Here is a 14,375-nt window from a genome sequence, read left to right on the forward strand (position 1 = left end):
GTGACTCTAAATACGATATGTTTCAAAAAGTCCTGATAATCTTCTTTGTTTCATTGAAAGATACTGTCCAGCGCAAATCGTTCCTCGATCGTTCAGAGCAAGAAGCTGAAATCGTTTTCCCACACACCACGCTCTACTATTGATGTTGTTGCCGAACCGATATCAATAACGAGTCATCGAATGGCGACACCTTCTTCCCCAAAGAAACGGCAACCACGTGAGTTCACCGGAGGCCCATCAACAAGCTCGAGCCTTCAGCGTACGCTTGCTTGTGTAAATGACGGTTCAAGTAGTGATCCTACTATCAGCGATGCTGAGGAAGCAATCAACTCCGTTGATGCCATGTTCAGAGGATCAGGTATTCAAAGTACATAAATTAGCCATAAAATTGTATGAAAAAAAAATCTTAAATCTTAGTGAAACCTATTAAGAAATGTGAAAAAAAATCAAATAGACTACTCTAAAATATTACAATTTCGAAACTCCTCGAATCTTGTACGGATAGATACGGCCATTCTTTCATGCCCATACGCATTCTAATTTATCCACGCGTCACTTTCACTCGTTTGTCCGTACACTCATTTTTTTACCAAATGAGCAGATGATTGGATGAATTACACAAGTACTGAAATGGATGAACAAAGAAGTAAGCTGTGTAAAAATTGATTCGAGAAAAAAAACGCGTTGAATAGGTAATGAATTTATCAGTCGAACTAGTCGAGCATGGATATTTTTCTTTATGTACACAGCGCGGAATCTCACGTCGAACTACTCAATAAAATAGTTGAATGGAAAAGGGATGGCAAATTAAAAAACAATTACATTAGTGGATATTCAAGTTTTCTTAAAATATACACTGAGAAACATTTTTGGTTCATAGTACCATATTTGCATGTTTCTCTGAGGTGATAAAAATACTTTTATGGTAACGCTCATTCAAAAAAATATGATTGTATTTACTAAATTTTATAAGTCGTTTACATCAAGCGCATATATTAACAGCAACAATGAACTTGCCAAACATATATTGTGTACATGTCACCAAATAATAGTAATACTTTTCCTTCTAAAATAAATAGAATCATTGACGATCAGGTATTGTACTCTCGACTATATGTTCATAGTACGCTTGGCAAAGATTTAAGGTAGACCACGGAGAGGAAGGATTTTAACAAAAAGACAGAATTTCAACAAACCGAAGAACATTGATTGACATAAGTGAGACTCGATCCCGGGACTGTTGGAGTTCGAGCCTGGAGCGCTATCCACTGCGCTACCATACGTTCTATAACTAGGATACAAACAAACGCATATGGGGTATTCCATATCAAGTGGGCTACCCCAATTTTTCACAATCTCAAAATGACTTCATAAATTTTTGGTGTATCTTTTGAAGTGTCAGAAATATCTACAAATAATTTCAAATTTTTAACTGCTGAATTTTACTTACAGTTTTTGATTTTCCGTTTTTTTTTCAATTCTCTGTGTATTGAAAACTAATGGTTACACAAAAAAACTGTCAAAAGATAAAGTTTCGGTTTTTGCACATTCTTTCCAATAATATAACTTTCTTAACGGTCTACGTTAATTCGTGCGCAATTTTCAACACAATTAAAAAAATGTATTTTTTTCATTGAGAAGGACACTTTTTAGAAAGCTAGAAATTTGAGAAGTATTTGTTTTCGTTGTCTACAAACCACGAAAAAATTGGCGCGATGGCAAATCAATATGTTCATACTGTTTTGTGTGTTTTTGAGGAAAAAAGCTTCTGATTTTTTTTAAACCCTTGTAATTTTGGGAATAATGGACTGAAATATATATATATTTTTTTTTGAAATCTTCGATTTTTATTGCACTTTTCGAAAACAGCATGAAAAAATAGCTGATATCCACCTTCTTTACTGTTCATCAGCGCGAAGCAAAAAAATGTCAATTCCAATAGGAGGGGCTGTTCAATTAAAAAAAAAAACCTCTCAGAATCTTTGACTAATTTAAATATTTTTGAGACATGTTTTATCGCGGCAAAATTCTTCTCCATATTTTTTCTTTTTTATACAAATTCTTTTTTCATCATATATTTCATATTTTATTGGGTTGAATGAAAAAAATGTTTCGATCCAGCCACGATAGATAAAAAAAATAGCTCTCTGTTTTGCACGGTTGAGTTTGTCACAAAGATATCATCTACACCCGCAAGACTCTTATGCGTTGTTCTTTTTGGATTTTTTTTTTTATTATTTTGTGATCTATTTTTTCTCTGCGCCGATTCTGGTGAGAATTGGTATCCGAGACTTTTGAGATTGCTGATTACGAATCCAGCAATGGATTTTTAAATTTCAAAATGGCGGATCCAGTAACGCGATCGTGAAATGCTAAAAATACATCAATTTCCAAGAAACTTAGTATCTAGAGGTTTTCGCGATTACGGATTACGTAACCGGCACTGGATTTTCAAAATTCAAAATGGTGGATTTAATGTGTTGGACATAAAATTCTAAAAACTCAACAATTTTTCTTCAATCCTGTATGTAGGGGATTTTTCGTTCACTTATTACGAATCCGACATTAGATTTCTTCAATTCAAAATTGATCCGGCGATAGATTTTTCAAAAACAGTAGAAAAAAATTACAAATGACCGGAACATCATTTTAAGAATAAAAACCTGATAAGATCAAGGAACTGATTAAAATCATAATTACATCAGAAACTTTTTTCTGCCAAAACACACAAAACGGTGTGAACATATTGATTTGCCATCGTGCCAATTTTTTCGTGGTTTGTAGACAACGAAAACAAATGTTTCTCAACTTTCCAGCTTTCTAAAAAGTGTCCTTCTCAATGAAAAAAAAATAAATTTTTTCCATTTTATTGAAAATTATGCGAAAATTAACGTGAACCATTAAGAAAGTTGTTTTATTAGAAAGTATGTGCAAAAACCGAAACTTTATCTTTTGACATTTTTTTACTCTACATATTATTGAAATCTAATATTAAAATAAAACGCTAAATGTTGATTAAATCTCACGCTAGAATGATGTTACAACGTACCTTTATAATGCTGTTGAGACCTAACGTCAAAACACCGTCAAAACGTAACGTTATAATACTGTTCAACTGTAACGCTAGATTGACGCCATGACCTAACGCTAGAATGCTGTTGGAATCCCAACGCCACGTTTGCGTTAGAAACGCGCCACGCTGTAGCGTTACTCGCTAACGCCAAACTAATATCAAAATGGCGAAGTAGATGGCGCACTAGTCGCGTTACAGCGTAATGCCATACGCCACAGGCTAACGCGTTTCTGGCGTTCATCTGACGTTACTTGGTTATAGAGGGATATAAATGAAAAAGAATACTTCAAAAAGTCATTATAAGCCTGTCACGTCCGGAGGGGCGTGAAGCAAAGGTTCGGGTATTTGAACGTCGAGCGACAAACGTTATGTCCCATAGACTTTTCCATTCAGCATGTATACGCAGAGCGTTATTATATCAAGAGACGCGGTAGCGGCTCGACGCCAAGTATTAAAAGGAAAAACTGCAGCGCAAAAGAAAAGCCAGCGCGAGCCCTGCCGCTACTCTTATATACGCGAATATGCCGGTTTTATGACGTCACAGAATTTTCAAATGGTTCTCACAAATAAACCATTTCATAAAAGAACTTGAAAATTTGTGACGATTTTTTTTCGATTTTCTCTTTCCTTGGTCTTTGTTGCAAGTAAATCCGTCCAGTAGATCCTGAGATATGTAACGTTAGTGATTTAAAATCCATCATTTCGGGATTTTCATTTTCTTAGAGACAGAGGGGCGTAAGTTACGCTTGTTTACATTTAGACTTACGTCCTTTGCACGATTTCTTACTTTTGTCACACTCTACGTCACGCACTGCGCTGAACGCGGCTACCCCCTCTCCTTCTGCGTCGCCGAGCGAGAGAGACAGAGAATGGGCGCACAGCGGGGGCAATACCAGCTCCTGGTTTGCGCATAAAATATGTATATAATTATATAATATATATTTTATTTATTAATATTAATTAATAATAAAATATTATTATAATAAATATTTTATTATAATTAATATATAATATAATATATATATTATATTATACAATATATAATATAAAATGATAATAATATAAGAAAACAAAAAAATTGAATAATACGAATAACATTAAATAATAAATAATAAAAATAAAAAAATATAAAATTCTGGTCGACGCCGCTGGATTTTTCGAGGATGTCTAGGGCGATAGATCATGGGTTTTGGAGGACTAGGTTTAGGTACATTCTATCGCGAATTTCGATTTCTAGGTGGACGACCCCATAGTTTTTTATGTCCAGATATATTCCTCCATGGTTTTCGCGATCGAGGTTGACGGCTCCACAGGTTTCGATGTCCAGGTATGTTTCTCCATGGTTGTCGTGGTCTCGGATAATTCCTCCATGGTTTTCAATGTCTAGGCATGTTTCTTCATGGTTTTCGTGGTCTAGGATAATTCCTCCATGGGTTTTGATGTCTAGGTATATTCCTTCATGGTTTTCGATGTCTGGATATGTTCCTACATGGTTTTCGTGGTCCAGGCATATTCCTCCATGTTTTTCGTCGTCCAGGTATATTCCTCCATGGTTTTCAATGTTTAGGCATGTTTCATCATGGTTTTCGTGGTTCAGGTATATTCCTCCATGGTTTTCGATGGCTGGATTTGTTTCTCCATGGTTTTCGTGGTCTGGGTATGTTTCTTCATGATTTTCGCAGTCGAGGTCGACGGCTCCACAGTTTTCGATGTTCAGGTATGTTTCTCTCGGGTTTTCGTGGTCGAGGATAATTCCTCCATGGGTTTTGATGTCTAGGTATATTCCTCCATGGTTTTCAATGTCTAGGCATGTTTTATCATGGTTTTCGCGGTCGAGGTCGACGGCTCCACAGTTTTCGATGCCCAAGTATGCTTCTCCATGGTTTTCGTGGTCTAGGATAATTCCTCCATGGGTTTTGATGTCTAGGTATATTCCTTCATGGTTTTCGATGTCTGGATATGTTCCTACATGGTTTTCGTGGTCCAGGTATATTTCTCCATGGTTTTCAATGTATGGATATGTTTCTTCATGGTTTTCGTGGTCTGGGTATGTTTCTTCATGATTTTCGCAGTCGAGGTCGACGGCTCCACAGTTTTCGATGTTCAGGTATGTTTCTCTCGGGTTTTCGTGGTCGAGGATAATTCCTCCATGGGTTTTGATGTCTAGGTATATTCCTCCATGGTTTTCAATGTCTAGGCATGTTTTATCATGGTTTTCGGGGTCGAGGTCGACGGCTCCACAGTTTTCGATGCCCAAGTATGCTTCTCCATGGTTTTCGTGGTCTAGGATAATTCCTCCATGGGTTTTGATGTCTAGGTATATTCCTTCATGGTTTTCGATGTCTGGATATGTTCCTACATGGTTTTCGTGGTCCAGGTATATTTCTCCATGGTTTTCAATGTATGGATATGTTTCTTCATGGTTTTCGTGGTCTGGGTATGTTTCTTCATGGTTTTCGCAGTTGAGGTCGACGGCTCCACAGTTTTCGATGTTCAGGTATGTTTCTCTCGGGTTTTCGTGGTCGAGGATAATTCCTCCATGGGTTTCGATGTCTAGGTATATTCCTCCATGGTTTTCAATGTCTAGGCATGTTTCTTCATGGTTTTCGTGGTCTAGGATAATTCTTCCATGGGTTTTGATGTCTAAGTATATGCCTTCATGGTTTTCGATGTATGGATATGTTTTTCTATGGTTTTCGTGGTCTACGTAGATTCTTCCATGGTTTTCGTGGTCCAGGTATAGTCCTCCATGTTTTTCGTCGTCCAGGTATATTCCTCCATGGTTTTCAATGTCTAGGCATGTTTCATCATGGTTTTCGTGGTTCAGGTATATTCCTCCATGTTTTTCGATGTCTGGGTATGTTTCTCCATGGTTTTCGTGGTCTAAATTGATGGTTCCACAGTTTTCGATGGCTAGGTCTGAGTTTCCATAGTTTTTGTTTTCTAGGTATATTTCTTCATCATTTCCGTGATCTAGGTCGATGACTCCATACTTTTCGATTTCTAGGTATGTGTCTATATATTTTTCAATGTCTAGGTATATTCCTCCATGGTTTTGGATGTCCAGGTATATTTCTTCATAGTTTTAAATGTCTACGTATGTTCCTTCATGGTTTTCGTGGTCCAGGTATATTCCGTCATGGCTTTTGATGCTAGGTCAACAATTCCATAGTTTTCGATGTTTGGTTATGGTTCTCCATGGTTTTCATGGTCTAGGTCGACGGTTCCATTGTTTTCGATGTCTACATCGACAGCTCCATGGTTTTCGATGGCTAGGTATATTTCTCCATGGCTTTCGTCGCCTTGGTATGTTTCTTCATGCTTTTCGAGGTCTAGATCAACGGCTCCGTAGTTTTCAATGTCCAGGTATGTTTTCCCATTGTTTTCGTGGACTAGGTTGACGACTTCATAGTTTTCACTATCCCGGTCGATAGCTCCATAGTTTCCGATGTTAAGGTGAATTTGTCAATGGTTCCCGATATGAAAGTCAATGGCTCCATAGTTTCCGATAGTGTGGTGAGTTTTTCTAAGCTTTTCGATATCTAGGTCGTCGGCTCTATAGTTTACGATGTCTAGTTTGGCGACTATAGGGTTTTCGATGTCTAGGTGGATGCCTTCGTATTTTTCAATATATTCGCCAATTTTATATTTCCCGATATTTAGGTAAACGGTGCAATGGTTTACGATACATTTCCTCATAGTTATCGATATCTAGATCTGCGATTTAATAGTTTGCATTGACGAGGCAGGTTCAGACGTTACAGAAGACCATTAAAAAAATATCACTGGACACCAATAACCATAAAGCTGTGGTCTTAGACATTGAATACCATGGAAACATCTCCTTGGACATTGCAAACCATTGACAGTATCCATGTCAACATGGAATCCATGAATGAAAAGAAGATAGTTTCAAAAATCATTTTTCCAAGTAAACAAGTGGAACTTTTCAAAAAAAGGAATAGGAAATGAAAATATCATCCCATTGCATAGGAATTTCCCAATCTTTCATTGGAAAATTCGATTTGCTGAATGGATAATCAAAATCGTCACCATTATTGCTTGTAAAAGGTTTCAACTCACATGAACATAACCGCACAGTTTTCGTCCGTCTATATAGAAAAATTGGCTGTGTCGATTGCTTTTGGCACATAGAGAAAAGCACTCAACTTGAAACAAATCGTTTTAAAAATTTTCGTCGAAGACGATGAATGTATTTTTTTTCTTAAGTAAATATTGTCACGCCTCTAAAAAATAAGCTAAATTAGAAAAAAAAATAATTGACAAAGTAAAAAAAGAACGCCAATTATTAAAAGGTCGCGACCGTAGTTTCCAATAATTTTCTATATTTGTATTATCAATAAAAAACTTCAAAATAGAAAAAAAAATGAGATCGTTTTCTGAAGTTGACAAATATAGTGAATGAAAGACGATTCCTATATAGTTGTCACGTCTCGCAAAAAGAAGTGAAATCAGTAAATATTAAAACTTCAAAAAGTAAAAAAGGCACGCCAAGTATTAAAAGGTCGTGACCGTCGTTTTAAATGATTATCTATATTCGCATTGTCAATAAATAAATTTTAAAAAATGTTTAACTGTGAAAAAATATGAGATCTATTGTAACATATACAGTGAATGAATTACGTTTCCTGTAGGAATTCTGAATTTTGGAAATAAAAAAAAATGAGATCATTTTCTAACGTAGCCAAGTACAGTGAATGAATTAAGGTTCTTGTGGAATTCATTCGTGTACACTTTTAGCCCTAATCCCTCACTTATTCATAAAAATTTTCCAGCAAACGTCACAGAGCAACAAAGGTTTCTCGAATGATTCTGCAATTATTAAGAGATTATCATCTGTTTTTATGCTAGCACGGGTTATAAACTTAAAACAGTTTACGCGTACAAGTGCATGCATTGTATCTATACGATGAACTGCACAAATTCATTTTCAACATTACACACAAGCTTGGCGTGCATGGTTTTCAATCGGAAGCTCGGCGAAGGAATGCCTCATCCGTCCATATATTTGAAGAAAACTTGATGATCCTCTCATGTAATTGTTTTTTAATTTGCCATCCCTTTTCCATCCAACTATTTTATTGAGTAGTTCGACGTAAGATCTCGCGCTGTGTACACAAAGAAAAATATCTATTCTTGACCAGTTTGACTGATAAATTCATTACTCCAAAAGTTTCGTATTCAACGCGTTTTCTTTTCTCAAATCAATGTTTACACAGCTTACTTCTTTGTTCATCCATTTCAATACTTGTGTAATTCATCCAATCATCTGCCCATTTGGTAAAAAAAAGAGTGTACGGACAAACGAGTGAAAGTGACGCGTCGATAAATTAAAATGCGTATGGGCATGAAAGAATGGCCGTATCTATCCGTACAAGATAAAGGCATATAAAGGGATTGATTGATTTCATTTCTTTATCCGTTCGTTTAATTGTTCAATTTTATCCACAAATTTCACCCATCTGTATTGTTTACCAAATCATTATATAACAGGGCCCCTCTTATTTTATTGGGGGATCGGTTTTTTTCACACTCGTTCATACAATTCTAATTAATTATTGTTTTCATAGTAAATTTAAACAATTGTCTCTTCCCGAGCTTCCGATTGAAAACCATGCACGCCAAGCTTGTGTGTAATGTTGAAAATGAATTTGTGCAGTTCATCGTATAGATACAATGCATGCACTTGTACGCGTAAACTGTTTTAAGTTTATAACCCGTGCTAGCATAAAAACAGATGATAATCTCTTAATAATTGCAGAATCATTCGAGAAACCTTTGTTGCTCTGTGACGTTTGCTGGAAAATTTTTATGAATAAGTGAGGGATTAGGGCTAAAAGTGTACACGAATGAATTCCACAAGAACCTTAATTCATTCACTGTACTTGGCTACGTTAGAAAATGATCTCATTTTTTTTTATTTCCAAAATTCAGAATTCCTACAGGAAACGTAATTCATTCACTGTATATGTTACAATAGATCTCATATTTTTTCACAGTTAAACATTTTTTAAAATTTATAGATATACTCGTAATGAGTGTCGTGGGCGCACGCCGATAGGCCTCGAGAAGTCTTGCTTTATCTTGATTTCGACTGAGGAAGGGAATTAAAGGTTGTGAATAAAGAAATCTAGGATTCTTTATACACTCTTTAATGAAAACAAAAGGGTTAGTAGAATTACAAAAGTGGAATAAGATAGAGAGATCTGGGATTCTCTATATATTCCGATATTAAAATGAAATGTTAGTAAAATACAATTGGAGAATACAAACTTGATGGAATAAATTGTTAAGTACTTTACGGGAGAGGTGTCTCTGATTACTTTAATTTGTTGTAGCTTACTTGTCATTGTTGAATTTACGCGAATAATCGGAAATTATTATTAGTCCGAGAAGCGGACGTTCGAAATTATTCTAAGTCCCAATCTTGAAAAATGGACTTTAACTTTAATAGAAAGACTCGACTCGCTCTCTTCTACAGAAGACCCAGAGTTCGGTCAGAGTTTAAGTATAAGACGACTAACCGAATGACAACCGAACTACTGCTAACAGTATAATCGTGACTCTAGGTACGGAACGGACTGCCTCGAAGATGAAAAATCTCGCCCTTTTATAGGGGCCAAAATCGGAAATCAGTGGGGGAAACGGAAGTGTCTTAAGCCTTTTGGATTCTCAGATCTAGTTTAGGGGAACTGGATGTGTCATCTTCGTAGTGTTGTTTTCGTGTAGTGTCAGGTTGGGGCTTCTTAAAGCCCTGAGACGTAACGCTCGCGTAGCGGCCCGAGCCCGCCCAAACTATGGAATACTACGCGTACGAAAAACATCGCGGAGCGATGACGGGCGTGCGTCCCAACCGGCGGCCATCTTGGCGACTGGCACAAAGGCCCGAGAGAGCCGGCGGGCAACGCTCCGAACAGCGCCATTTGACGACAATTCAAACTAAATTATATTTTTCTTGTTCTAATTGTTTTCTAACATTTTATTAATTAATATGAGCGTAATTAGGGTCAAAATGACGGGAAAAATGGCAGCTATCCGAGAAAAATAATAAAAAGACTAAATCTGGTAACAAATTTGTATTATTTCAATTAAAGCAAGTCGCGTGCTTACGGCGCATGCGCGGGGCTAAGCGCTAATGGGCTATAGGAACCCGAACGTGACTTCTTATGATTTTTCGAATAAAATTAAATTAAATGATATTAAATAAAACAATGAAGCCAAATCACTCAAAGAATTAAACAATAAGAATTGGCATTGTAATTTTATTATTTTAAAGTCGTGCTGAGTGGAAAATTAATCAAAGCGGAATTCGGCGCATCGGGCAAAATAGCGATCAGCCAATAACAAGGCGCGAATTAAGGCAGCGAGCCAATAGTGATGCCCGTTACAAAGGAATGCGCAGAACGCGTCCGAAATAGAGAAATTCGGCGTTTGAGAGAATTTAGAGTGGGGAACGGGGCATAAGAGTCAGGGCACTGCTCATTCGAGAGGCAGTTCACCCTACCTCTAGAACCAACTCGGATCTCTTAGAAGAACTAGCAGACTCAAATAGAAAAATACACTCTATTCTGGTATAACCTAAAATCCTTTTTCCTACTATTCCTTTGGATGCCTGGGGTATTGGTGAGACTCGGCGACGTATCGATCCCGTAGTCCAGGGTCCATTCCACATAACCTATAATTTCCGAATTTTCGCTGCACGGGACATTGGTGAGACTCAGTGACGTATCGATCCCGTGGTCCGTGGGCAAAATTACCTAACCTAGTGAATGCTCAGGACATTGGCCAGACTCGGCGACGTATCGAGCCCGTGGTCTGGGGGTTCACATCCTAACCTGTCTTGTGTCTTTGAACATTGGCGCCATTCGGCGACGTTTGAGGCCCGTGGTCAAGCACAAACTCTCTAAATTTCATATTTTTGGGTTTATTGAGAATAGAGGCGATAAATAAATGATTTTATGATTAACTATTATTAACTTCAATATTGTTTTACAATTTATCCGATTTGGTTGGGTCGAACGAATAATTAGCGTTAGAATTCAATAATTCAATAATCTACAGTTCATTTGAACCATTGTACGACTTCAAAGTCAAAATAAATCATCCGATCAAATTATAATCAATAAAAACAAATAACAAGCGAATAAAAGCGTTAATTCAAGAGGCAGTGGTAAGACTAGAGTTTGTATAACGTCAAAAGCGAGAAATTGTAAAAACTAAAGCGTACAACACTCTTGAATTACTAGGAAGCGTAAAGATCCAGGTTCAAGCGGTATAGGATTACAGGACATCGGTTGTCAATTATTAGTGTTGCGAATTTCATTATTTTTAGTTTGTTTTTTGTCTGAAAAATCTCATGCAAGCGGAAAGGAAAGGAAATAGAATAAGCAGGGGGCATGATAAACCAAAAAGCGTTCTTTATTGTATAAACAAAAAACGAAAACAAATTTGAAAATTCAATCGAAATTTCATACAGAAAAACGCTCCGTTTTTCCGGGTCTTTCGAGTCTTCTCTCGCCTGACTTGGTCAAACAACGCGGACAAACACAGATTAGTTTAAAAGACGCGGATCATTTTGTAAAAACACAAAAGCATTGTTTAATAAATCCATTTTGTTATCCTATCAACACAATCTTCGTCTCTCGTCTCGTTCATACCTGCTCCTTTTAAAATTAAGGTAGCTCGAACCGACGCGTGGCGGCGTTCAGGCTGGGTCGGCAAGAGCGTTACGTTACAGCCCCTAAACTTATTTATGGCCTAAGCGTCTTGGGTCCAAGGGTCGCTCGGTGGTTTGTTGTATATACAGTTTTTCGAGTATTGATGCATGGGTGTGGTCGTCGTGTGACGCGTACAGATGAATGACCTGACTATATATGACAATGGCTAAGGCTCAAGCCAGAGCGCTTATAAGTTCGGTGGTTGATTAATCTAATATTAATTATAATATAATTGAACAAAAATTTATGTCGGTTGTGACAAGCCCATTTTTGAATAAAATAAAAATGTCTAGCTTCTGAATGAAACATATATATTTTTTAAATTGCTAATTCTGGTCGACTCGGTGAGCTTTATATGTTTTTTTTCTCTCTCTTTCTCTCTTTCTATCAAAATTTGAGAAAAATCAACAAATACATTTGTTTCATTAAAAATCTTTCATATCTTTTTTATTCAAAATGATTTCATCAAAAAAATTGAAAGCAATATTTATAAGTAAGGCGAAAAAACTTCACGAAAATGGAAAAAATTCGTAAATATTACGAAAAATGATTTAAATCTCACAAAATGGTGGAAACAATCAAAATCGTTGAAAAATTACGAAGATCACTACGAACATTTGAATAATATAAAAATTATTATGAAATGGACAGACCTTGACTAAAATCATTGGAGAGATTATTTTGAAACATCCCAACAAAAACATTGAAAAACTTTAAAACACCTTATTGAAAAACTTTTTATATAGTTTAGAACAAGCACAGAAAAACGATTTGATATAAAATCGAAAAAAATTCTCTCGGGGAAAAAAATTTGGAAGAGAACATCGATGATCGCCCGTTTTCGCATTATACCACAAAAAATGTAAACAATAATTCTTAAATCTCACAATGAAAATGATTTCAAACCGTGAAAAAATATTCGAATCCACTACAATCCTACAGCATTAGTGAATAAAATTATCCACTAACATACTTATTATACGGTATTTTCAACTTTAATGAGAGTTTTGAATCGAATTTCAAACATTGGACACATAAAACAAACGTCCATGGTTTAAATTGTTGAGTATAATTATTTGTCATTATACGGCGTTCGGATTGATTGGTTTAAAAACATGAGAAAATCATTATTTACGTAAATTTTATTTATTCCAGCATATATGGCAGAGTATTCCTCGATAGATAAACCAATGTTTCAATTTCGCATTCCACCCTCTATTGATTTTTGTTCTTGAGCTCATTAATTGCCAGTTACATGAGATTTAAAAAAGAATTTTTTACTATTACGATTATACTGAAAATATTGAAATTCTTGCCTACTAATAGTCAATTAATTTTCTTGATTTTGCAAAACAAATGAGTAAGAAGGTACAAGAATATATAGATGTGACGAGCACTTTTGTCTCGTATGTAAATATTTTTTAAAAGATTGCTTTAATCGAATTTTCAATATTCTGATCGCAGAATATACCTAGGGAAAAAAAAGTTGGGACAAGTACATTGATGGTTCCTTGTTTCCTGACCATATCACGAAAAATCTAAAAGAAATTCCATAAGAAAAATTATGAAACCAAGTGTAAATAATTTTAACAGAACAATTCGAAAAAGTGTCACAAATCCTGAAAAAACGTTACATTGAAAAAAAATACGAATCTATTTTGTAAAGTGAAAAAAATTTAAATAAAACATGAGAAATAAAAAATGAAAATATCGCGCTTGAAAACCATTTTGAAAAACGATGCTTCATTCTTCTTATCTTATTCTAATAACTAAATCAAATTAAAAAAAAAATCCCATCTAAGTTTCTTACCGCATTAAAATGAATGATATCAATTTGAGGCCAAGTATTTTCTAATAAATTGAAAAATGTTCCCACTGGAGTTACGTGCAGCACTAAAATTTATGATAAAACCATAAAAATTCCCTCTCCGGAAAAAATTCGGACTAGTAAATTGGTGATCGCCCATTTTCGCATTAAACCTCAAAAAATGTAAACAAAAATTCTCAAACCTCGCAACCAAAATGATTTCAAACCGTGAAAAAATATCAAATATATTACAATCCCATAGCATTAGTGGATAATATATCCATTATGCGATATTTTCCACGTTAATAAGAGTTATTGATGAGAACTTCAAACATTCGACACACAAAACAAACATTCATGGTTTAAATTGTTGACTATAATTATTTGTCTCCATGCGGCTTCTCATTTGATATTCAATAAGAAATGAAAAAAACTTTATTTCCGAAAATTTCATTTATTCCAGCATATATGACAGAGCATTCCTTGATAAATCAACCAAATTCTGCATTCCTCACTCTGTTAATTTTGGTCCGTGAGCTCATCAATAGCAAATTACACAAAATAAAAAAGACTTTTTTACTATTACAACTTTATTGGGTGGGACTCAAAAGTACGAAGGCCTAAAATAGCGAACGGGCATTCTGTATATCTATATCTAGAGTCGCGGCAGCGACTCTGAGACAAGTACATTTATAAGATATGACGAGTTGCTGCCAGAGACTCTTTACCGGAGCGATAGCGTTTCCAATTGTTTTCG

The 14,375-nt window shown here is 35.8% G+C and overlaps 1 protein-coding gene across 1 annotated transcript in view; it reads left to right on the top strand.

Moving 5' to 3' along the window:
• The window catches only part of LOC122408149 (uncharacterized), a 1,237,064-nt gene that overhangs the window by 238,981 nt on the left and 983,708 nt on the right, over nucleotides 1-14,375 (top strand). The window contains exon 6 of the mRNA XM_043414787.1: nucleotides 61-358. Within this exon, the coding sequence (XP_043270722.1) occupies nucleotides 61-358 (298 nt within the window). The remainder of the gene's footprint in view (nucleotides 1-60; nucleotides 359-14,375) is intronic.

The sequence above is a fragment of the Venturia canescens genome, chromosome 1, assembly GCF_019457755.1.
Source record: "Venturia canescens isolate UGA chromosome 1, ASM1945775v1, whole genome shotgun sequence".
NCBI classification, from domain to species: Eukaryota; Metazoa; Arthropoda; class Insecta; order Hymenoptera; family Ichneumonidae; genus Venturia; species Venturia canescens.